The sequence below is a fragment of the Silurus meridionalis genome, chromosome 3 (genome assembly GCF_014805685.1).
Source record: "Silurus meridionalis isolate SWU-2019-XX chromosome 3, ASM1480568v1, whole genome shotgun sequence".
Classification (NCBI taxonomy): Eukaryota; Metazoa; Chordata; class Actinopteri; order Siluriformes; family Siluridae; genus Silurus; species Silurus meridionalis.
Window position 1 is genome coordinate 20,529,509 of NC_060886.1, and position 23,599 is coordinate 20,553,107.

Here is a 23,599-nt window from a genome sequence, read left to right on the forward strand (position 1 = left end):
AGATGCTTTAGTCTCCAACCCAAGGACAGGACAGTATAGACCGGTCCACTAGAGTCTGGCCTTCTGTTATCATGACCTCTCGCCCCACAGCTGCATCTTTATCTGAGAATCGGACAACTGGCCTTGGCCACACCAGTACTTCTCCAGTGTTACCTCAGTCTCTAGCCATCTATCCATCTCTTACTCTCAACATGAATGGCAGGGACCCAAACAGCTCTGACTTCTCTAAACAGCTGCAAGATCTCTCGTACACGCAACTGTTAAAATTGTCTATAATGATTTGGTCAATTCTGAGTGAATTGTCCATTGCATAAAACAAATATTTGGGATTTTATTTGAATGTTCCCCACATGATGTTAACCCTTTCTAGTTTATTATTCTGTTATATATCTCATATATCAAACTAAGAAACGCACACAGGCTTAGGGGCTGTTTCTATTTACATGCACTTGACACTCAAGCTCCAATAAAACTCTCACAAAACCCACTATTTTAGGCTTGTGTTTCTTGTAGCCTGTCTTGCTACAGGACAAGGGTGTGAGTTTAACCTGTTCCACTGCACTTGGTCTCATTGGATTATTCTCTAATCTGCACTGATGATTCCTTATAATGATGGACCATGAAATTATTTTGACTAAGCTCTTGCTCGTGGATCCATAACATGCAAACGTGCAATCCGTTGCAAAACTGTGATAATTTAGCTTATAGAATCTCAGAATACTAAAAAGTGCACCTCATACACACTGTAACACATAATTATATATTTTTTTTATTATATGAGAAATACAGATTACTTTGAAGGAGACTGAGAAACTGATTGAAAGGTTTCTGTTCCCAAACCTCCTTCATAATTAGGCTCTCCAGCATGGGAAACACTGGGGAGAGAATAAATGTCTATGGTTTCCACCACAAGACCAGTCTTCAATACACACCACAGCACAGGAAAACCAAAGTCTAAACCATGCCTAACATTAGAGAAAAGCTGATAAAAACAAGCACATGTAAGCAATAAAACAAATGTTAGATAGCGTTTTGGTTTTGCTATACTTTTGTCCAAAGAAGAAAAAGCAGATGTTAGTTGATCATTTGAGCTTAAAAGAGATGTTTGTGTTCCTACCCGCTTTTGCAGGCAAAACGGAGTGATGGCAGGCAGCGTGACTCGTCTGGCTTGGAAATTCATACTGCTCTCTTCTGCAGGCTGCTGGGCAGAAAATGTCCATCCAATTTCTTTATCTTTTTTTTTTTTTTTTTTTTATGTAAATACAGTTGCTCAGCTAAATACTGTATTTCTGAAGATCTCGACAGCTCAAATGCCTGTACTGATGTCTGGAGTTATACCAGGGACAGTGTCTGTATGAGACTGAATTCAGACTCCTCCTGTGGCCTTGGAAACATGCCGTGTTTTTTTTTTTCCTGTAAGAAAAGCTTTCCCTTCTAATAAAAACTCTTGATAAAGCACTGAGGAGTTAAGTTTGAACTGCAAAGGTCAGGGAAAAGACCTACAGTAACTTTATCAGCTGACAACATGCAAATCTTCCTTTAAAAAAGGCACCCATGTTTGGTGTGACTCGCATACTTCACTTTCCTCTCTGAAGAACTAAACAGGGATAAACAAGAAATATACTTTTTCTTTTGTCCCAGAGCAAGTTCTTGTGGTCATAATACAATAGCTAAAAGTATATTTAGACAACTTCTCCTAGGACAAAAATATTTAAACAGCATTGAAATGTTACACTTGTATATTAATCAGACACATTTAAATCAAGCATGTATGTCTGAAATTATATTAGCAAAATAATTATACATATACAAGAAAAAACTTTGATAAAAAAATGATGAATCATGGCAAAGGCAACATCTGTCCCCAGAGCGCAGACGACATCAGCTGAGCCTCACAAGGGACAATGGATACTTGAGATGATAAAAGAGAAGGGGAGTGAGAGCAGAGAGCGAGCAGTAAGGGATGAGTGGGTGTGAGAAAAAAAAATAGACAGAGGAAGAGTGCACAAGAAAGAGAGACGTGACAATCTGCAGATTTCAAATGGCATTACACAATTTCTAGCTATACAGAAAACTGTCCCCAAGAGATGGTCAGATTTATGAGGGAGATAAACAGAATCAATTTAAAGACCTAAAAATAAAGTATGCACTAATGTACTATTTACATGACTGTTTTTTTTATGCAATGTGCTGTTAATAACATGCAGAGGGATGGAGCATGCTGAAGGTATTTTTGATGGAAAAAATAATTTCTGCTTATTCATCACTTATTACATATCAGTACTAAACTGAAACTTCTGTTTGGGCGATGCAATATCTGGTTCTTTCCAGTCACTATGATTATAGCATATAACTTTTAGAATTTAGCCAATAACCATGGATATAGCATCAGAAACACACACACACATGTACGCTTCAGCTCACACTGGTTTTAGTCTAAGTGTGCCTTTGTCTAAACTGTTGATACGGGAAAGGATTACAAAAAGATTTAAATTAAGAATTTAGTTCATATCCTAAAAGGATCCGTGTGAGTAAGAGTCAGGGAGCACGTGTTGGCAGTCCACAGGAACCTGCTAAAAAACTATTTATTTATTTTTTTCTCCTATTTTTTTTAAATGTCTATCACGTGTAATAGGAATGATCGATCTTTCACAATCTCTTTGTCTGTCTGTTCATCTGTCTCTCTATATGTACAATATGTCTCTGAATCTACCATTAAGTACTGCACTGTACTGCACATTAAATTTGCTCTTCACCAATAATTTCACAGTTCACATGAATTATCAGGGATGTTAACACAGACAGGCAGACGCTATTGCTTATCACAGCTACCAAGAAATACAGTGAAATAAATAGAACCATTTGATAAGAAAGTCTCTGCTATTCCCAAAACATAGGCAGCCTCAGAGATACTGGCCTTGACCAGACAGAAAGGCAAAAAAAAAAAACAACAGCATATATATCCTGAGCTGTGCAACTCTTTTATACAGCTTTAAGGCAAACTTTAGTTTAAAGATGTTAAAATAAATATTTCTGCAAAAAATAAATTCCATCAGCAGAGGCCAGTTTAAAATCTTTGCAGACCATGTATTCAGCAGTCAGTTGTTTTCATCAGAACCATTTAATTTTCTGACTTTACTGACAGGGAACGAGCCCAAGTGGGAAACTAAAATGTAGAGACTAAATGTATTTGGCGTTTTATTCAAATAGAATGGGCTCTGTTTCCATCCTTCTCAATTGAGGACATTTATATATATATATATATATATATATATATATATATATATATATATATATATATATATATATATATATATATAGGTAGCTCTGCATATCTGAAATCTACTATTTTGGAGACTATTCTTGTGGGTGAAGTTACTATGGCAGTTACTTGTCATCTATAAAAACAGAAGTGCTGCAACTCATTCCTGGCAAGTCTGCCCCAGTGTGCCTTGGGGCCCTTGCAACTGATCTAGAATCCAGAACAAAAGTTGTCCCGCATTACCATATTGCTGCATTCCTTACACTGGCTTCCTGTAGCGACCCACATCAGATTCCAAACATTGATGTTCACCTAAAGCCACAAACAGAGCAGCCCCTTCCTAGATGAAGGCACTTATCACACCCTGCTCTGTACTACAATCCCTTTGTGCATCGAGCAATGCCTCAACAATCCATCAAGGTACAAGGAAGACATGCATCAAGATTCTTCTCTGTCCTGGCACCCAGATGGTAAGATGAACTTCCTCAGGCTGTCCAAACATTGGTTACTGAACAAACATAAGATTATGATTTTGAAAGAGACTACAAAGCACTTTTGTGTCTTACAAGATAAGCGCATCTGCAAAATGCCATTAATGTAAATGTGGTTAGACATTTTAGCAATATAGCAACAAAGCTGCAAAGATGGATGAGATGCACCTTAAGATATTGAAGGATGGTCATGGCTAGAGGCTTTGCAGATGCAGTGACTCTTCAGTAGAGTGCTACTGAAACTACTATCATACACACTATCAGAAACACTGGCCTACATTTTCAACCTAAATTCTAATATTTGTTCCATGAAATTGTATTAATTTATTCCCAACAGTTTATTCTCTTTATTTCGTAGTGTTTCTCTTGGCTGCACTGCTTCCAGTATGTGTATGTTAGATTTTTTTGTCCAATCACATTTCAGCCTCTATGTGCTGCCATGTCAATCTAATCTGCCCAGGGCTTTCAATGTCAGTACCGCTGGGCTTTTTACCATAGTCCCCTTAAGGAATAGCTCTGATCAGATTTTAATTCACCTCACAAGGCTAGCTAGCTGGCCCAGAATATCGTCAGCATTTGTCCGTCCTCTGATTGGTTGGATGGAGGGAAATTGTTACAGACAATTTCGACTGGCAAAACACGTCTGTAGTATTCTTCACACATTAAACATCTGAGTTAGACTTTTTTTTATGCCTATGGAGGAAGAGAAATTGATTTGATTTTGGACATACTTTTATAATACATTTTCAAGAAAAGCTATACATCGTGAGGAGAGGCTAGCTAGCTTGTTTCAGCCCGGGAAATGATTTGTTTATCAATTCCAGAGCAGTGCCTACAAACTGTACCACTGGCTTACAGCCTCTGAGGAATGGTGCAAATCTCTGGTGAGTAGGTTGTATTTTATTTACATTTTTAATGTTTTTACCATGTTATTAGAGAAATATTGTTTCTGAACATAGCACAGCTGAGGTTTGGAACTTGCTTTAATAAAATGGTATTAACCCTCCATATGCGGAATGCCCCTCTCTCTGTAATGTCACACGTTGTTATATATATATATATATATATATATATATATATATATATATATATATATATATATATATATATATATATATATAGTAAGTTTTTCTGCTGCATGTGAAGGGAGTGGGAGTGATGAAGAAGCAGGAGCTGTGTTTTCAGCTCTTCATTTAGTACTCAATCTATATACCTAGTCTCACAAAAGGTCACAAAAGAAGATAATGTTTACAAATACAGGTGGCAGAAATGAAATTAGCTTTGGCTATTAGACTTACTCTCTGTGTCTAAGTGAACAACTCAGCAACTTGTAGAGCTGTAGAGAGAAGAATTTGCTCTTCTAATTTGGTGTATTTTCTTTATTTGTATTATTAAAGACAACTATTATGCAACAAACCAAAACAGCTTAAATAACTCACTTTATGTTATATACTTCTCGAAAATTCAAGGTAGCCACCTTTTGCTTTGACAACAGCTTTGCACACTCTTGCTATCTCTCAGTCAGCCTCATGAGCTCGTCATCTGGAGTGGTTTTCCAACCATCTTGACGAGCTCCCAGAGGTGATGAGTGCTTGTTGGCTGCTTTTCCTTTACTCTCCAGTGCATTTCATACCAAACCATCTCAAACGGATTTAGATCGAGTGATTGTGGCGGCCAGGTCATCTGATGCAGCATTCAATCACTCTTATAAAACCTACAAGTGTGTTTGTGGTCTTTGTCCTGTTGTCAAACAAATTATGGTCTCACTAAGTGAAAACCAGATGGTATGGCATGTCATAGCAAAATTCTGTGGTAGACATGCTGGTTAAATATACCCTCAATTTTGACCAAATCTCCAGCAAAATGCAACAGCAAAACACCCCCACACCATAATACCTCCTCCTCCATGCTTCACAGTGGGAAACACACATCCAGAAACCATCCATTTACCTTCTGTACATATTTGACCATGAAGGCCTGACACACATAGTCTCCTCAAACAATGGATGTTGAAATATTGGAATAGCAGAGGTAGCTCTGGGTAATAATATGGATTTGTACAGTATTTGTAGTAGCATTAAAAAAGGCTATTGACTCAGTACTCCTCCTTTCTTCTGCACAAGACAACTGATGGTCTAAAGCACAAGAAGTTTAGAAATGTCACAAATGAACTCTTGAAATGGCACACCTGTGAATTCAAAACCATTCCGGTTGACCACCTCATGAAACTGAAGAGAGAATGCTATGAGTGTGCCAAGCTTTCATCAAAGCAAAATGTGGCAGCTTTTGGCCATTTAAAATAGAAAAAGATATTGTTTTTGTTTAACACTTTTTTTGTTTACTACATAATACATTTTAACCTATAGAAAAATGTTTAGCATGGACATTAATGTGGAAGTATATTAATCTCAACTATAGATACTGAGCATGTTGATGAAGCACAAGCTGCAGCTTGAATTACAGCTTGAATTATAGCAGTGTTTTCTAAAATTGGTGCAAAATCTGTGAAAGAAATATAAAATGTATGAGGTGGGAATCATTTCTTACAGCGAATTAAAACTCATGCAATCAGATCAATCTGGTCGATTTCAGAGTGCAGTCTTAGAATTAGATTTTGGAAAGATTCACATAATTTTTTTTATATCTTGACACATACAACACAAATGTCCACTCAGGAGAAAAGAACGATGTTGCTCTTTAATTTGGGTTAGTAAGGTGATGATAATTTTTTCAGAAGTGTCAAATGAAAATGTAAACGCTGAGCCACACAAACACACACAATCTTAGCCATGTGCTTAAATGCAACACCAGAAGGCCTATGACTGATATGTCTGAGACTGCTAAGAATCCAGATCTGCCTCTTGCACTCTCTGTACCCTCTCTCTCTCTCTCTCTCTCTCTCTCTCTCTCTCTCTCTCTCTCTCTCTCTCTCGCTCTCTCTTTATGCTCTGTAATAATGTCTTAGCCTAGCCAGCAGAAATAAACTCCAACAACTTACTCATAATACATCACACCAAATCTAACCAATGCGATTTTTTAAAAACCTTTCATAACCTTTAATGCACTTACTGTATAAATTATAACTGTTTAATATACTTTAAGCTTTCAACCTAATGATGAAATTGCAATTTAATGTTTTAGTACTTAATAAACTTTCCAAGCAATTATTGGCTACTTTTATTAGACAGTAGACAGAATTGACTGCAGAATAAAATTTTCCATTCATTCCTAAAGTATGTATATATTTCAAGACAATGTAAAACTTTATATATAACAATAAACATCACTCAAATTAAAAATAAAATATATAATACGCAATTTTATATGCGCACACACACACACACACACACACACACACACACACACACACACACACACACACACACACAAACCTAATTATATTCCATTTATTTGCTCACAACAAAATCAAAGAGAAAACTGTTTACACATATTTTATATCTTAATTTCCAATAATCTTCATTATCAAGATTTTTACAGACAACAAACTATAAGTGTTCCTGATCAAATTTAATTAGATTATGTTATTACATTTACATTAACATTCTCTAGCAGATGGCCTAATACAGAGTAATTCATATAAGTGCTTCATATTAAAAATAAATAAATAAATAAATAAATAAAATGGAAAATCCATCTACTGTACAAGTTTATATGGACTGGGACTACGGAAGCTATTGCTGTAAAAACCTATAACAATATAGTTAATGTTTTTTTTTATTAAGTAGTATTAAGTATTAAGTGCACATTTGGTGTTATACTAATACATTAGTTGTATATTAATGATAAAAAAGTATCCCAATAAGAACATGGGGGTTCAAAGCTTCACTATGTTACCTGTAAGAAACTATGATTTTGTGATTTTCTAGCTAAACAGCATTTCATCATCAATGTACAAGATCTTTATCTTGGTGGTTGTCTGATTAATGGTGTTTGCTCACTTGGTATGGCACTGATATGGCAAATCAGCCAAAGAACAAATTTACACATATATATATATATATATATATATATATATAGAGAGAGAGAGAGAGAGAGAGAGAGAGAGAGAGAGAGAGAGAGAGAGAGAGAGAGAGAGACAGACAGACAGACAGACAGCCAGACAGCCAGACAGCCAGACAGACAGACAGACAGATAGATAGATAGATAGATAGATAGATAGATAGATAGATAGATAGATAAATAGATAGATAGATATCTGAGTGACTATTTTTCTCACACAGAAACAATACAGCACTGAAGATTTGAATCAGATCTGAGTGAGCTGCTTGATTGCATTATTTCATCAATTGTTTTACTCTAAACTTTACAGATTTAGCCATCAAATTTCCACCAACAAGCCAGGTCCTAATCATAATTTCAAGCCAACACAAAGGCTACACACAAAGGTACACCTAAACTAAATATCTCAAAGGGAAATCAAACTAATCAAGAATAACTAAAATGTAGCCTTAATGAAATATAAGCAATTATAAATTGTACTAATAATCAGACAGTTTCCAGATAACAGTATGTTAGAAAAGCAGTGTAAGCAAGTGTGTGAAGCAGGGGATTTGAAGACCCTGTGGAGATGGTTGGGACTAAGGTCACAATCCAAAGAGCAAGAGGATTTTATTTCACAAGTTCATCAACCAAATATCTTTGATACATCTCATACTGGCTCAAACATACTCACAGACCTTGTCTATTAAGGTAATAACATTCAGATACAAAACTTTGCTTATTACAGTCTGAGTGAAAACATACACACTGTAGAATATGTAGTATGTGTACATAGTCATGTAAACATTTTTAGACATAGACATAATATCCTATACACAATAAAGAGAAAGTTGAGCATAATGGTCCTGAAACATCACACTTATAGCCATTTAGAGCATTACCGTATATCAAACCTAGTATGTATGTCACTGTGCTGTAGTGTAAATGCTATAAATGTATGCCATAATTGACCTAGACAAATAAAAGGTATAAGTTACACATGCTTCACATGATATAAGGGGATGTGCTATATAGGTCATTTCCATGTAACCCTCCGCTCAGTGTTTGTAGAATAAGAGCTGCTGCTTGCAGACAAAGACAAGCTCAAGGGAAGGGGATTCACAAAGCCAAATCTGCTCTTGGGGGAACAAATTTAGCATGCTCAGCAAATAAAGAAAGGACAAATCATGGTGCAGGGAAAGAGTATGAGTGTTTAGGCTAATAATACCTTCCCTCTTGCCTTGAAATATTGCAGCATGTTCTTAGTCTGTGCCGAGGGAGAAGGATAACCTGCAGCAGTCCTTGAACTATAAAGCATGATGTCAAGATGTGTTTAGAGCTGTAATTTGCTCCATAAATAACACTGGTGGTCATGGTCAAAACTTACATAATTACTATGAGACAGTACGTATAGGGATGATTACATAAGTAAAAGCACCAGTTGAGATATGAAACTTATTTAAGGAAAAAAAAGACAATTAAAAAGCTTTAAAAAAAACAGATGAATATGAAGCTGAAGCTTTTTCCAAATTTAATCATGATAAAAAAAAATTGTTCACACATTTTCCAACAATACAACATCACTGAGGACTTAGGCTTGTCTTGTATTTTGTGTGTGTGTGTTTGTGTATGTGTGAAAAATAGGCTAATTGTAAATAATGCTTCTCTAAGATAAGAGTTGAAGGTCTTTTGTTACATATATATTTACTGAAGTGTGAAAGGGGATCAAGGCAGAAGTCCGATAGCAGCGGCACAGCTTACTTAAATAATACAAGAGCCGTGGCTCTCGCATTCAACAAAGATTTGAGACAGCAGGTCTGCCACGCTGCCTTTGTCATGAAAATCTATCATGACACTGCAAATGTTGGGGCCTGGGAGAAGCGATTTCTCATGACTGAAATAGCTCCTTAAAACCACAGCTAAAACAATGGCATGTCAGCAGCCAGGGCCTTTGCACGTTCCATGGCTCCATTCTATCAAGCATGCTTACAACTCACCCATCACTCAAAGTCCACCTTTGTCCTCATTTTACTTATATGACTAAGTCAGGCAAGGCAAAACCGCCACAGCAGGTTCATTCTTTTTAAAGTACAGACATTTTTAGCATTGCTATAAAACAGTAGACAGGTCTGATGTTCTTATAGTATTAATGTTCTTAATAATTTAATATCTGGAGAACAGTGCCCTCTTGTTGATAAACAAAACACTGTTCAGAAAAAGTCTGATATCTTATTCTGCTCGAGCTGATGAGGAGATGAGTAGACCAAAAGAATTTACAGTATAAAGAAAATGTAATGTAAATCTGACAGCATGAATGTAAAGTTTTCTAAATCTCATTGTGGCACTAGCCTTATTTAAGATGTTTAAGTTACGTGCGTTAACATGGGCAAGTGTGCACCTTTTGTTTCCCAGCTGTCTGTGCTATAAAACCTTATTCAACCAAAGAGTAAAAAATACTGAATGATGAAATGCTTGCTCGCTCTATTCAGCAGTAAGATGGGGGAGGTGATGATGTCAAGGCTGTGTGCAGCGAGGGCATACAAACCCTCATATCTACAAGGTAGCACAGGCAAACGGCTGGGCTAACTGACATGCTCCTTTTGTTCTGGCCACTGCAGCAGCTCCATGAAAAGACTGTCAGGCCCATAAGAGTGCAAAGACACCCTTTATACAGGCCAGCAAGGAGCACAAGGTCATAGAGGTACCAACCTGCTTTTATAGCTGTGATTTCACAGCTTAAGCTCCACTCTTTGCAACCACTGACAAACAAAAACTTAAAGCCTGACTGAATCTTCACAAAAGTCACTGAACGATAGCAGAGCACAAATTAGAGAAAAAATGATGTAAATGTCTTTCATTTAAAAAAGTAAATGAATAAAGCCAACTAAAGAAGCCTGTTACAATGTTAAATAAAAGTCGATGAGCTCTGTAAAATCCCCAATGACCTTATTGCTATACTAAAAGATGATTCGCAATGTATCGATAGAGAATGAACAAAATCCTACTACAACGAATGTTGAACAAATACAGAATGAGCAAAACCCTACTACTGCAACAACAGAACACCACAATTGACTGAATAAAGTATACATTTGGAGATAAAAAATACAAGTTACATTGTGACTACTGAGTCAAGAATTTATTATATGCATTCACAAATTATGACTTTGTTTCCATTCAACTAAATATTGTAGAAAAATAAATCTACCAGGTAGCTCTCAATCTCCCAACACAAAGACTACAAACATGTCTACCTTGGACTTTAGCTCCTGGCATACACACACATTGTCACATTCACAGTCACCTGACTTCTGATTACACACAATTGCACTTGATCAATGTTCTTTATTCCTGATGTGCCAAGTCTGGATTATTAAAATGGTAGTATGTCAACTGCTGCTGTGCTTTGGTTTATGAAATCCTAATTTTATTAAGATTCTGATTGCTGACACTTGTTAGTTTTGTAACATAGTTCTTATACTGGATTGTGTCTTACCTGCCCTGTTACCTGCCTTTGCAGCTGCATAACAAATGTATGCAAAATTCAATACTTATGAGATGTTTGAAGAAACCTGCATAATATTGAAAAGACCAAATGAATTTCTCTCTGGGATTAATTGTTCTATCTATCTATCTATCTATCTATCTATCTATCTATCTATCTATCTATCTATCTATCTATCTATCTATCTATCTATCTATCTATCCATCCATCCATCCATCCATCCATCCATCCATCCATCCATCCATCCATCCATCCATCCATCCATCCATCCATCCATCCATCCATCCATCCATTGGTTTTAGGCTACCAACCTTTTAGATGCACATTTAAACAATGTAAAATACCTACATAAACTGACCTAAATTAAAAAAATCTGCTTCTGCTATGCATGAAGTTCACTACTCCAATTTTGTTCTTAAGTGAAAATAATATTTTAATCATTTTTAATAATAATTGATAACTCAGCACATAAGCAATCCTACAGTGAGGATAAATCTTCTTTAATACTGCAAAAACTCCTGACTTATTATACAGTTATGCACCTTAAAACATATTACTCAGTAACTGCTATAAATTATTCAGTAACCACAGTGAAACAGTATGTGGCTATGAGAGGAATGCTATGTCTGGACCCACCTACTGTGTTTTGGGAATTGATGAGATCAAGGACGCAGCAAAGAATTAAACAATTATTTCATGTTAATTTGGAGGAAGAACAAGATGATTTGGGTCTTAAATATGGGGTTAGAACGAATTTCCAGTATATGAGTCCATATATAGGTGAATTTTTTTCTCATTCAAACATGTTTCACACTTTTTAACACCTCATTCCATGATGGACCATCACTAAAAATTAAAACATTTTAGAAACATTAAGCATGTGTGTGTGTGTCTTACATCACATAACTACTAACTGTGGAGAAAGAGAGAGTTCTGGAAAATGAAAAGAGACTCTTGAAAGAGATTAATTAAGAGACTCGGCACAGCCAGTTCTGATACTACTGCCCCAAGCTCCAACAATCTACTCATGCTGGTCCAATTTAAGCCTTTAGTACAAGTCCGAGCTGGCCTTCTTGACACATTCATACACACACACACACAGATAGAGAGAGAGAGAGAGAGAGAGAGAGAGAGAGAAAGAGAGAGCGAGAAAGAGAGAGAGAGAGAGAGAGAGAGAGAGAGAGAGAGAGAGAGAGAGAAAACCATTGCCTGCCACAGCCAGCTTTACTATCTCTTACACACACACACACACAAGCGTACAATGCCTGCTGATCTGGCCTTTCTCTGCATCACACACCCCTACACACAACTGATGGTAATTATACAGCCACATGGCCATCATGTCTGCATGAGCAAGAGCCTGGCTCGTCTCTCATACTGTTTCACTTAAGAGATCACTGAAAATAGTGCTAAAGGAACTTTCCATTTCACCTGTCTTTTTTTAATCCACTAATTCAGACAGGCACTTAGCCATTTATTAACTCAGTTTACCTCCCAACTGCATTCATGAAACCAAAACATTTAATATATGTGCCATAATGGACATGTTCACTATTAGGGTTTAAACACACACACACACACACACACACACACACACACACACACACACACACACACACACACGTGCAGTTTGTTTGAAGATGATTTTAAACAAAACAAATGTATATTACATGAGAATTGCAAATGTCATGTTCGTTACATAAACACAGTACTGCAAGGAGTGATGAATATGAAGAGTCGAGTATAGTCAATTAGCCATTTACAACAAATGTATATAGACAATAGATACTTATGTAACTATAATTCTGTTACCTCAGGATATAAGCCGAGAAGTGGTGTGAAACACCTGAATAACTTCTTGTTAAGATCTGTCTAAGATACCAAGAGTTTTTCAACAAGATTATGTAGAGTTGTATGATAATGTATTCATCCAAAATTATTCTCTAAAAATGTCTCAATCCAAACGACAAGACACCAAGGTGGTTATAAGAGGGGGTTATAAAACCAAAGTTATATATGTTACTAACATTCACTTTATAACCTCTGTCATGAATAGCTTGAGGAAAAGGATTAACTAAGAATAGCCTTAAAAAGCTTGCTCAGATATAACCCTCCACCATGAAAACAGATAAAGAGGCAATGTGAACCTTGTAAAATATGGAAAATGTGCTTGGTGACACTCAGGTAGCAGCAAAACAGACTTCATTAAGTGGGACACCTCTAAATAAAGCTCATGATGAGGAGACATTTCTGGTAGAGTGTCACAGTAAGAGCTAGAAGTCCGGTGTCTGTCTATAAGCAAATGTGATCACATCTACTACAGCAGTGGTAAACATAGGAAGGGGAGTGGTAGCTCAGTGGTTAAGGCCCTGGGTTACTAATCGTCTGCCACTCCTGGGCCCTTGAGCAAGGCCCTTAACCCTCTGTGATCCGGGGAGCCATATCATGCAAGAGATATGCAAAAAAAGAATTTCCCTGTGCTGTAATGTATATGTGACAATAAAGGCTATTCTCTAAAAAAGTTCATACTTACACACAAAGTCAATGTGCCTAGATGTCCTAGGTAACAGCAAGTACTAGTGGGATTTCATTCACAGTGCATTATGTGTTTTGACCACCATTCACATGATAATTTCTACTTTAAGTTTTACATGACCTGCATGGTAGGGGCTCTTTAATTCAAGCATGAATTCTGAACATCTAAATTACAGTCACTTGGTGATTTAGTTTAAGGGGCCTACAGACACAGACAGAGGCTGCCAAATATTACCATAACAGCTGGTCTAGGACTTTAGAGTTGCTGAAACCTGCAAAAAATTCTGCCAGGGTGTTATATATGTGCCATGATGGCTTCATGATTTTGAAACCAGCACCATCACTTTTCGAGGACTGATTTGAAAGCAGTCTCTCATTCCGGCCCAGGCTTCCCACCAGCAGATAAAAGGCATTGGCCCCTAAAAAATAGTCGATGTCTATAGATCATAGGACGTGCTTTAACACTGAAGAGTATGGCATGCAAGCTCAACCATCAGAAGCGACATATGGAAAAGTGCATTTGTTGATGTGCCACAGCTATTTTCAGGATGGTTCTTACAGCTTGATTTAGGTACATGTGAATTTGCATGAACATAACCAACCATTACCCACATGCTGCCAGGACTAGAGGAACTGAATATGGCAGCTGAACTGGTGAGTCATTATTAGCCTGGAGGAACCTCTCTGATACTTTTATAGATATAGCATCCTCATAATGAGTGAGAAAGAAAAGCTTTGCAGAAAAATACAGGCCTCCCTGGTGCAGTGCCTGTATTTCAGCTGAGCTGCATCTGCTGCTGTTTATTTATTTATTTTCATCTTTATTTGATTTTGCCATTGGGCTTGAATGGCATACTGTTACACAAAGATAAAATTAAGGTATAACAACCCTACTACACTATATGGACAAAAGTATTGGGACACCTGACCTTTCCTGTGGTTCTTCTCCAAACTGTTACCACAAAGCTGAAGGCACTCAAATGTATAGGACATCTTTAGATTCTTTTAGAATAATAATTTTGTGTTCACTTGAACTTGAAAACCCAAACCTGTTCCAGCATGGCAATGCCCCTGTGCACAAAGCAAGCTCTATGAAGATATGCTTTACATGGTTTGGAGAGGAAGATTTTGAGTGGTCTGCTATAGAGCTCTGATCTCAACCCTACTGAACACCTTTGGGACGAATTGGAACACTGACCGAACCCCAGGTCTACTCCTCCTACATCAGTACCTGGCTTTATTAAGACCCTTGTGGCTGATGAACACAAATGTCTACAAGCGCACTAAAAAATCAAGTAGAACAACTTTCCAGAATAGTGGAGGGAATTATAAGAGCAAATTTGGACTAAATATGCGATGCTCAAAAAGCACATGCCAAACTTATGACCACAATTTTTTGGCAATTTAAATTATATAGTAAGCTTTTTTGTAAAACTTAATAATTTCATTTTAGGGGGAAATCATAGTCCATAGAATTATCAGAGCATTGTTGAAGATTGACCAGAAAATTTTATTATATGAATAAGGAACAGATCTCAAAGATGTGATTTGATTAATTTAATGAAATCTGTGATCATGACTAAAAGGAGTTTTAATTGCATAACCATAATAAGGGTACTAATCTGACACTGCCTTTTATTATTACTTTTTGACACACACACACACACACACACACACACACACACACACACACACACACACACACACACACACACACACACACAGACAGAGAGATATGCACGCACATATGCAATCCTGGGTCTGCATTTTCTCCACCCTCAAGCTTAGTGACATACTGTAGAATTCATTACAGTGCAAATGATTACAGCAAACCTTTAGACTATCAGGAAGAATAAAACTTTGGCCATCACAAAGGCTGTTTAAATATAGGAATACTGTCAATAATTATTCGACACGTTAAAGCGCACCGTAAATTTCGCAGCACTGCAGCAGACATTTTCACTTCTGTGCCTATACCACCACCTGTCTTGTCATTAGTCCTCGTGTTTATGTGCTTTATATTAGTTTGTGTTGAAATACCTCTTTATATCATACTTGTCCTGTTCACTGCCGATTACTGAGGCGTTTTGCTGCTTGATTCATGGTTCACGTTTCCTGGTTCCTTGTTCTTGTTTTGCTTCTCGTACATGTCCTTGCCTAGCCTTGTTCACTTTTTTTGCTAATCACCTGATCAAATCCTGATTAATGTTTACATGTTTCTCTGCAATTTTTGAATGTTTGCCTGTTTGTTATAATAAACACTTCTATTGTCTACTTACATCCTTTCTGCTATTGTGCATTCAGAGCATACAGGACAGATTACTGTTCCAACATTATGGATGCAGCAGGTGAGGTCAGAGTAATTTTCATGCATGAGCTTGACCGGTTTACCTCAGCCTGAAGGTTTCTTTATGCGATGGCAATTTTATTTTAAAAGTCTGGTGGATCCAAAGCCTGGGGCAAGTCCAATGCTACTGCTTCTGTTCTCAAAACTCACCGGCCCAGATTGCCAGTGCGCTAAACTCATCATCAAAGACCTTTCAAGTCACGTGCCAGCGAGAGCCCAACCAGGCAGAATGGCGATTGTACCCATGGGTGCTGGACCACCAGGGAGGAACTTTGTTATTTGCCTCTTTGCCAGTAGTGCTTTTTGAGGGGGTGTGTGTCAGGAATTATTCCCCCTCATGCTGAAGCATCTTCACTTTCGTGTTTATGTAGCTACAGTTTTGTGTTATGTTACAGCCTTATTCAAAAATGGATTAAATTCATTACTTTCCTAAAAATTCTACAAACAATATCCCATAATGACAAATGAAAGAGGTTTGCTTAAAATCTTTGCAAATTTATTACAAATAAACCTTTAAAAATTCAGGTGTATAAGTATTTACAGTCTTTGCCATGACACTTAAAATTTAGCTCAGGTTCATCCTGTTTCCACTGATCATCCTTGAGATGATCTACATCCTAATTGGAGTCCACCTGTGGTAAATTCAGTTGATTGGACATGATTCGGAAAGGAAAAACACCTGTCTATATAAGGCCCCACAGATAACAGTGCATGTCAGCTCACCAAGCAAGCCATGAAGTCCAAGGAATTGTCTGTAGACCTCTGAGACAGGACTGTACTGAGGCACAGATCTGGGATAGTGTACAGAAAAATATCTGCAGCATTGAAGTTTCCTATGAGCACAGTGGCCTCCATCATCCATAAATGGAAGAAGTTTGGAACCACCAGAACTCTTCCTAGTGCGGGCCGACCGGCCAAACTTCAGGGGCGGGCCTTAGTCATGGAGGTTACCAAGAACCCGATTGCCATTCTTAAAGAGATGCAGCTGGAGAGAGGAGAACCTTTTGGTCTTTTGGAGGACCTGAAGTACTCTCAAACTATGACAAACAAAGATGGAACTCTTTGGCCTGAATGCCAAGCATCATGCCTGGAGGAAATCATGCACCACTCATCACCTAGCCAATACAATTCAATACCAGGTTCTATAAAGAAGAATAGGAGAAACTGCCCAAAAATAGGTGTGCCAAGCTTGTAGCATCATACTCATAAAGATTTGAGGCTGTATTTGGTTCCACAAGTGCTTTAACAAAGTATTAAGCAAAGGCTGTGAATACTTGTGAATGTACATGTAATTTGTTTAGTTTTTTTTTTTTTTTTTTTTTTAATACATTTGCTAAGATTTCAAACACACTTCACATTTTCACATTGTTATTACAGGGTATTGTTTGTAGAAGTTTGGAACTGTGCATTGTATGTATCAGCAAAAAGCAGTGTCCATTTTTTTTATATTAATTCACCTTGAGGTTATACAAACAATACTTTTTTTATTTTGTCCATATCACAAAAGTGATGGCCGTAGAGTATAGGTCACCAACAGGCCAAAAGTCTGTCTTTGTCTTGTCCTAGCCTATAATGTCTATAACAATAGTGAGAATTCAGAACATGACTTGTGAGTTGTCTTCTTTGCTTTAAGTGATCTGTTCAAAATAGAATAGACTTTTGTAGTCTATGTGCATTCTAAATAGAGCAGTTATTCTAGTTAAACTTTTTATTTCTCTTTAAAATGTCTTATAAAAAAGTGTCTTTGATCTGGTGTGATCTGAATCCAAACACCTCACAATCTTCTCTCCCATGGTGCAAAGCTGATAAACCATTACACTCAGTAATCCTAGTCACAAAGAATGTTCCTCACTTCTGGCAAGGAAGTTAGGCAAATCACAGTATGGGATCAGGAGGAGAATAAAAAGTGCCATTTCTCACCAACTTCAAAGAATTCCTTTTTCGTATTCCCAATCACAACTCTAATTTCTGAAATTCTGTATTGTTAGAAAAAAAAAACTACAAGGGCTAAAAACAGTGTTGTGAATGCAATAACACTTTCATTTCCCTACTGAAACTGGCAATCTGTTTTATATAATTAGATATATTGTAACAGTTACCTACAGTGGTAAGCTGCCAAGTAATACTTGTAAATAGTCTATAGAGAAGTGATAGGATGTGACATAGGGGTTCTGAAATCTTTTGCAGGCAGGGATGACATTAACTGTAACAAAATGTTTAGATCCCCTCGTTAAATATTTATTTTACACACATAGTCGAGCTATTCTAGTATAAGGCGCATTGTTTAAATATGTACAGTGATGCATTATATAGCCAGACATATGGATACACCTAACATTACACTCATATGAGCATTCTAGATTTAGTTCTCCTTTGATGTTATAATAACATCCACTCTTCTGGGAAAGCTTTGCCCATTCAGCCCCAAAAGCATTAGTGAGGTCAGGCAATAATGCCAAATGAAGGGTCAAAATGCTATGGCCCTGTTTCACCAGCCCTTAGAAAGCCCTGGACCCCAAGATGAAATCTACAGTAAGCTCATAAATAAGTACTTTACTTGTGCCTATACATACACAGCTAATGTAGAAATTTTGTCTGAAATGTCCATTTATTGTTTTATTAGAACTTTATGAACGGTGCTGGATCAGTCATTACGCATACATAATGTTTAGCACAAAAACCTAAATCACATGATTGGGTTAGGTGCCATGAGCAGTTTGTCTTCCTGTAAAGGTTAAACTGAAACCTAAGTCACTAGGTGATCCGCATATTTGATTTGGCACATGTTTTACGCTGGATGCCCTTCCTAACGCAACCCTCCCCATTTATCCGGGCTTGGGACCGGCACTAAGAGTACACTGGCTTGTGCAACTATAATGGCTGGGAAACCTAAGTCACTAGGTAAATATAAATAATGCTGGGCAATTGGCTAACATTCATTTTTTGCTGATTGAAAAATACGGTTTGATTTAATAAGGTTGAATGGATCATTACATTTTAGACATTAAATTAATATTTAACAACTGCAGCTGTATAATGTGAAGTTCATGTGTACAGGTGCTTAGAGTGAGTTAAGGACCTTTTTTTTTACCTGAGTTGCGCTGTTTTTGGTCCAGGGTAACAAACACTCTGAGGGAAACAGGTCTGGAAAGGGGTTTTGGACCATATTCATTTGCATCTCCTCCCCCTGCCGACATTTCCTTGCAGAAGTGAGAGAGAGAGAGAGAGAGAGAGAGAGAGAGAGAGAGAGAGAGAGAGAGGCAGAGAAAACAAATGAGACTAATTTTTCTAAGCATTATTGCATAAGTCATAACACACGAAGTATTAAAAAGAAATGATCCTGAGTCTGAATGGTTTTCTTAATGCAGTCACAGAGCTGTCGTTATTAGGAGAGGCTATGCTGCAGGGCAAGAGGCAGAGGTGAGGTCATTTTGATGGAGGGCCAGCTGAGTTAAACCCCGTCTCCCTGGAGACACACTCGCTTATGCCAGGGATGACATCACCGTGTCTACCTGAGACATCTAATTTCTCATGCAGCCTGGAGAGCAGCAGGCTGGAGTAGTGAGCTCATCCTTAATAATGGGCTGCATGTTGTCAATAAACCTCAAGCTAATTTCTAATGAGGCTGATGAATAAAATGAAAGCAATTGTCCAAGTGTGAATGCAGGCTAAAATATACAAATGTCATAACACTTTGCAAATGTGAATAAAGGAGAAAGAAATAGAGAATGAAGCAAAAGAAAGGGGGGACAGAGGAGGTGCACAAAAGAGGAACACCGCTGTGGTCCAGCAACACTGTACTACTGAGCTCATTGCCATTAAACAGCTACCTCCTCTTATCTAACACCACCTTAAAAAAGTTTAACATATGTCGAAGTTTTAGAGCTGCAAGCTATTAACACATACTGTTAAACTGTATGTTTGCCTATAATCCTGGCATGTGTCTTGCTGGGGTGTGTCTGTGATATGAATAAGCATGTCGGCCATTTTGGTTGTTTTGATAGCTGTTTATGCCACAAACAAGCTGAGCATGTCTGTATTACTGTATAATCCTGTAACGTTCAGACAACGCAAACAAACATAAACGTGCCTATGGGAAAATGGCATTAGGCAAGGCAGCAAAATCACAATTTAAACAGACCTTTTTGCAAAGGCCTTGCATTCCCCATTCAGGCCATCTCTCAGCGTATCATAAGCTCTGTGTTAACACCCCGCTTACTGAGTTACTGAGCACAGCCTGGAAAGTAGCAGGTGCTTGATCCGAGTCCAGTTCGCTGTCCGGTTTTGAAGTGCAGCCCGAACGTTAGGACGATGTTTACAGGGACAAAGTCTACTGCACTTTTCAGCCAAACTTGTGCGCGAGCACAAAGGCTTCTCTGTGTCTCGTTGGGACTTTCTTACCGATTACATATGTTAAAGATTAACTGCTGAAAAGTGAGTTACACAGACAGATAGACACACATCCTTAAAAAAAAGAAAAGGAAATCAGTGTGCAAATAAGGGCTGCTTGTTTTGCACACATACACTTACGTATACTTACAGACACACTTATAGATCTACACTTTTCCTGCACTCATTTCCACAAGGCAGGACTTGTTTAAACATCGAATAAATAGTAAGTCAAACATAGCCCATTACTGGAGACACATGATTAGAGGTGCAAGAACAGAAGCCTGTAGGAGGGAAGCAGGAAAGCAGTCCTACCTATTCCCTCTGCAAAGAGCTGCAGCAGCGGCAGCAGTCCTGTTGTGAACGGCACCGGGCAGCTGGTAGGGCGAGTGTAGAGCGATCAGGGCATGGTCGCCACCACCGAGCTCGCTTACATTGCCCTTTCCATCACGAAATATGGCCGCTTTCTCGACAAGGCTGCCTGGAGTGTGTAGCTCATCCAGAGAGTCACTCATAGCACTCATGGAGCCCAGCTTTATATCCACAGCATCATCTAAAGCACAGGATACACAGCGTCAAGAGTAGTAGAGCAACAGCACAAAGGGGTGTGTGAAAGTGTGTGTCGAGCAGTCATTTCTCTTCTGTCAGCGTGCACACACCCGCACGCACTAACCCACTCGCGCACACACATGCATACTGCTCCTTTGCCCAACGGGCTGCCCTAGCATGGAAAGCAGGTCCCTCCTACCAAAACATGATCTACCACAATAAAGTTATTTTTAACTCGATGACTCTTGAACGAACACTGCTCACACTCGCACACTGCCTTGGAGTTTAAAATCCCCTTCACTGCTTCATTCCTTCCACTTACTCCTGCTTCAAACAGTCTAACTACTCATCTAATTTTTTTCTTTTTCTCTCTCTCTCTCTCTCTTCCCTTTCTTCTTACTTTTGAGCAATTTTAATTTTGCATGTCTGCTTTTTAGTTACATTTTTTTTATCCTAATGTATTTTTTGTACCTGGAAAGAAGACTTGCTCAGGCAGTTCACTCTTACAAAACGTTTCTCCATTGTTGGTATGCAACTTGGAGCAATAATGAGCCCTGGAGGTCAGCCAGACAGTAAAACCTACTGTTCCTTTGTCACGGACTTCGCCCCCCACCCCCTCCTCTTCTCCATTCCTCTATTCAGCTACTACAGAGACAATCTTGGATCAGCTGCATCAGATGTCTCAAAAGCAGTGTGTGTGTGTGTGTGTGTGTGTGTGTGTGTGTGTGTGTGTGTGTGTGTGTGTCACAGACATCTATATAATGACAGATAATAAAATATGACAGCTCAAGACTTTGGCAGACCGAGAGAAAAAGAGATATGTTATCAGCTGAAAAGACAACAGCCTGGTGCCAGTATAGTTTGGTGCCCAGTAGTTTAGACACAGAAACATATTTTAACCCTTTAAAGTCCCAGCTCATTATTTATTTTTTATTTATTTTAAAACATGTTTGCCAGTTACGTCTTGGAATTATTCATTAAATATGATGAAAGTAATATTAAAGGAGTACTCATACAGAATGTGTGTCTTGACCTGTTGACTGGTCTGGGAGATTAAAAGTAAAAAAAAAGTATATATATATATATATATATATATATATATATATATATATATATATATATATATATTTTTTTTTTTTTTTTGTAACTAAAATTTCCGAACAACAAACAGGGGTCAACAGCCCCAAAAGGCCTGTAAATGTTATCGATGTGTGGGCATTTCTCACATTAACGATAAGCATAGACATTTTGAAACCTATTAAGTATACTTACATACACCCAATTTGAAGACTCAACATAAATAATCAGCTAGTAGTGTAACAGCAGAAAAGGGAAACTCATAGTTAAACACAGAGCAGCACATACTCAGGTTAAGTAGCTCTTTAGCAGGATCTGTTTGCATACCCAACCATGTCTAAGACAGGGACACTACAGCCAAGTAGTCAAGTTGAGTCCAAAAATAACAGTTAGCCAAGTCACATTCTTTTGTAATCAGTCAATGCAAATGCTGTCTAATTACATTAGCAGGAGAGCACAGCCAAATCAAAGCCATCATTACACTGGCTCATGACGACAATAACACAAACACACACCTTGAGACAATGAGCACATATTGACTAAAGAACCAGACTGAGACCAGTTGGAAGTAGAGTTTTGGGTAATAAATTATGCATTTCAATATAATTTAAAGAGAAACACAAAAATGTTGTGTTCTGAGTCATTTGTGAATTTGTTGAGAATTTATCTATCTATCTATCTATCTATCTATCTATCTATCTATCTATCTATCTATCTATCTATCTATCTATCTATCTATCTATCTATCTATCTATCTATCTATCTATCTATATACATACGTATGATTGTATATATATATATATATATATATATATATATATATATATATATATATATATATATATATATATATATATATATATATATATATATATATATATATATATATATATATATGTGTATGTATATATATATATATATATATATATATATATATATATATATATATATATATATATATACATATAAATTCTACTGCAGAGAAGTACTGAATCATGTGCTTGCTAAGCATATTTAATTTATGATAAAAGTTTTATTTTCTTCACATTATTATTGCAATGTGAGATAAAAAAAAAAAAAAAAAACCATGCTGTCTGTTGTGAAAGTTCCCTAAAAAAGACACTTTTGTTAAGATATCTGCACTAAATGGAATATAAATACAAGATTCAGCATTATATGAAAAGAAAAAATGGCTGGATAAAGCTTAATCTATATGATCAACTAGTAATGTGATAAGCCTAATCAGTATTTGCATCTTATTTACAGTGGAGCCAGCACATAAGGAAAAAACTTACGGCTGGCGTTTCCTATCATTAACTAATGATTAATCAAGAAAACCTACTCTATACTTTATCCTGTGGGTTAGGTTTGCTCTGATTTCCCTCGAGTCTCTCTGCAGGAGATTGGATGAGGTCATTTATACGCACGGCACAAAAACCTATGGT

General features: G+C 37.4%; 1 protein-coding gene across 5 annotated transcripts in view; it reads right to left on the reverse strand.

Annotated features, from left to right (window-relative positions):
• The window catches only part of grb14 (growth factor receptor-bound protein 14), a 48,571-nt gene that overhangs the window by 22,471 nt on the left and 2,501 nt on the right, over positions 1-23,599 (reverse strand). For 3 of the 5 annotated variants that reach the window (XR_006925091.1, XM_046844606.1, XM_046844603.1), the window contains exons 2-4: positions 20,844-21,081; positions 19,231-19,339; positions 1,118-1,198 (exon numbers count right to left, since the gene is read on the reverse strand). Coding sequence is in view for 4 of the 5 variants with exons in the window: in XM_046844603.1 (XP_046700559.1) it covers positions 1,118-1,198; positions 19,231-19,339; positions 20,844-21,081 (428 nt within the window). In the remaining variant the exon portion in view is untranslated. Of the gene's footprint in view, positions 1-1,117; positions 1,199-19,230; positions 19,340-20,843; positions 21,082-23,599 lie in introns of those variants that run through there. The other 2 variants (XM_046844613.1, XM_046844605.1) reach the window with 2 other exon arrangements.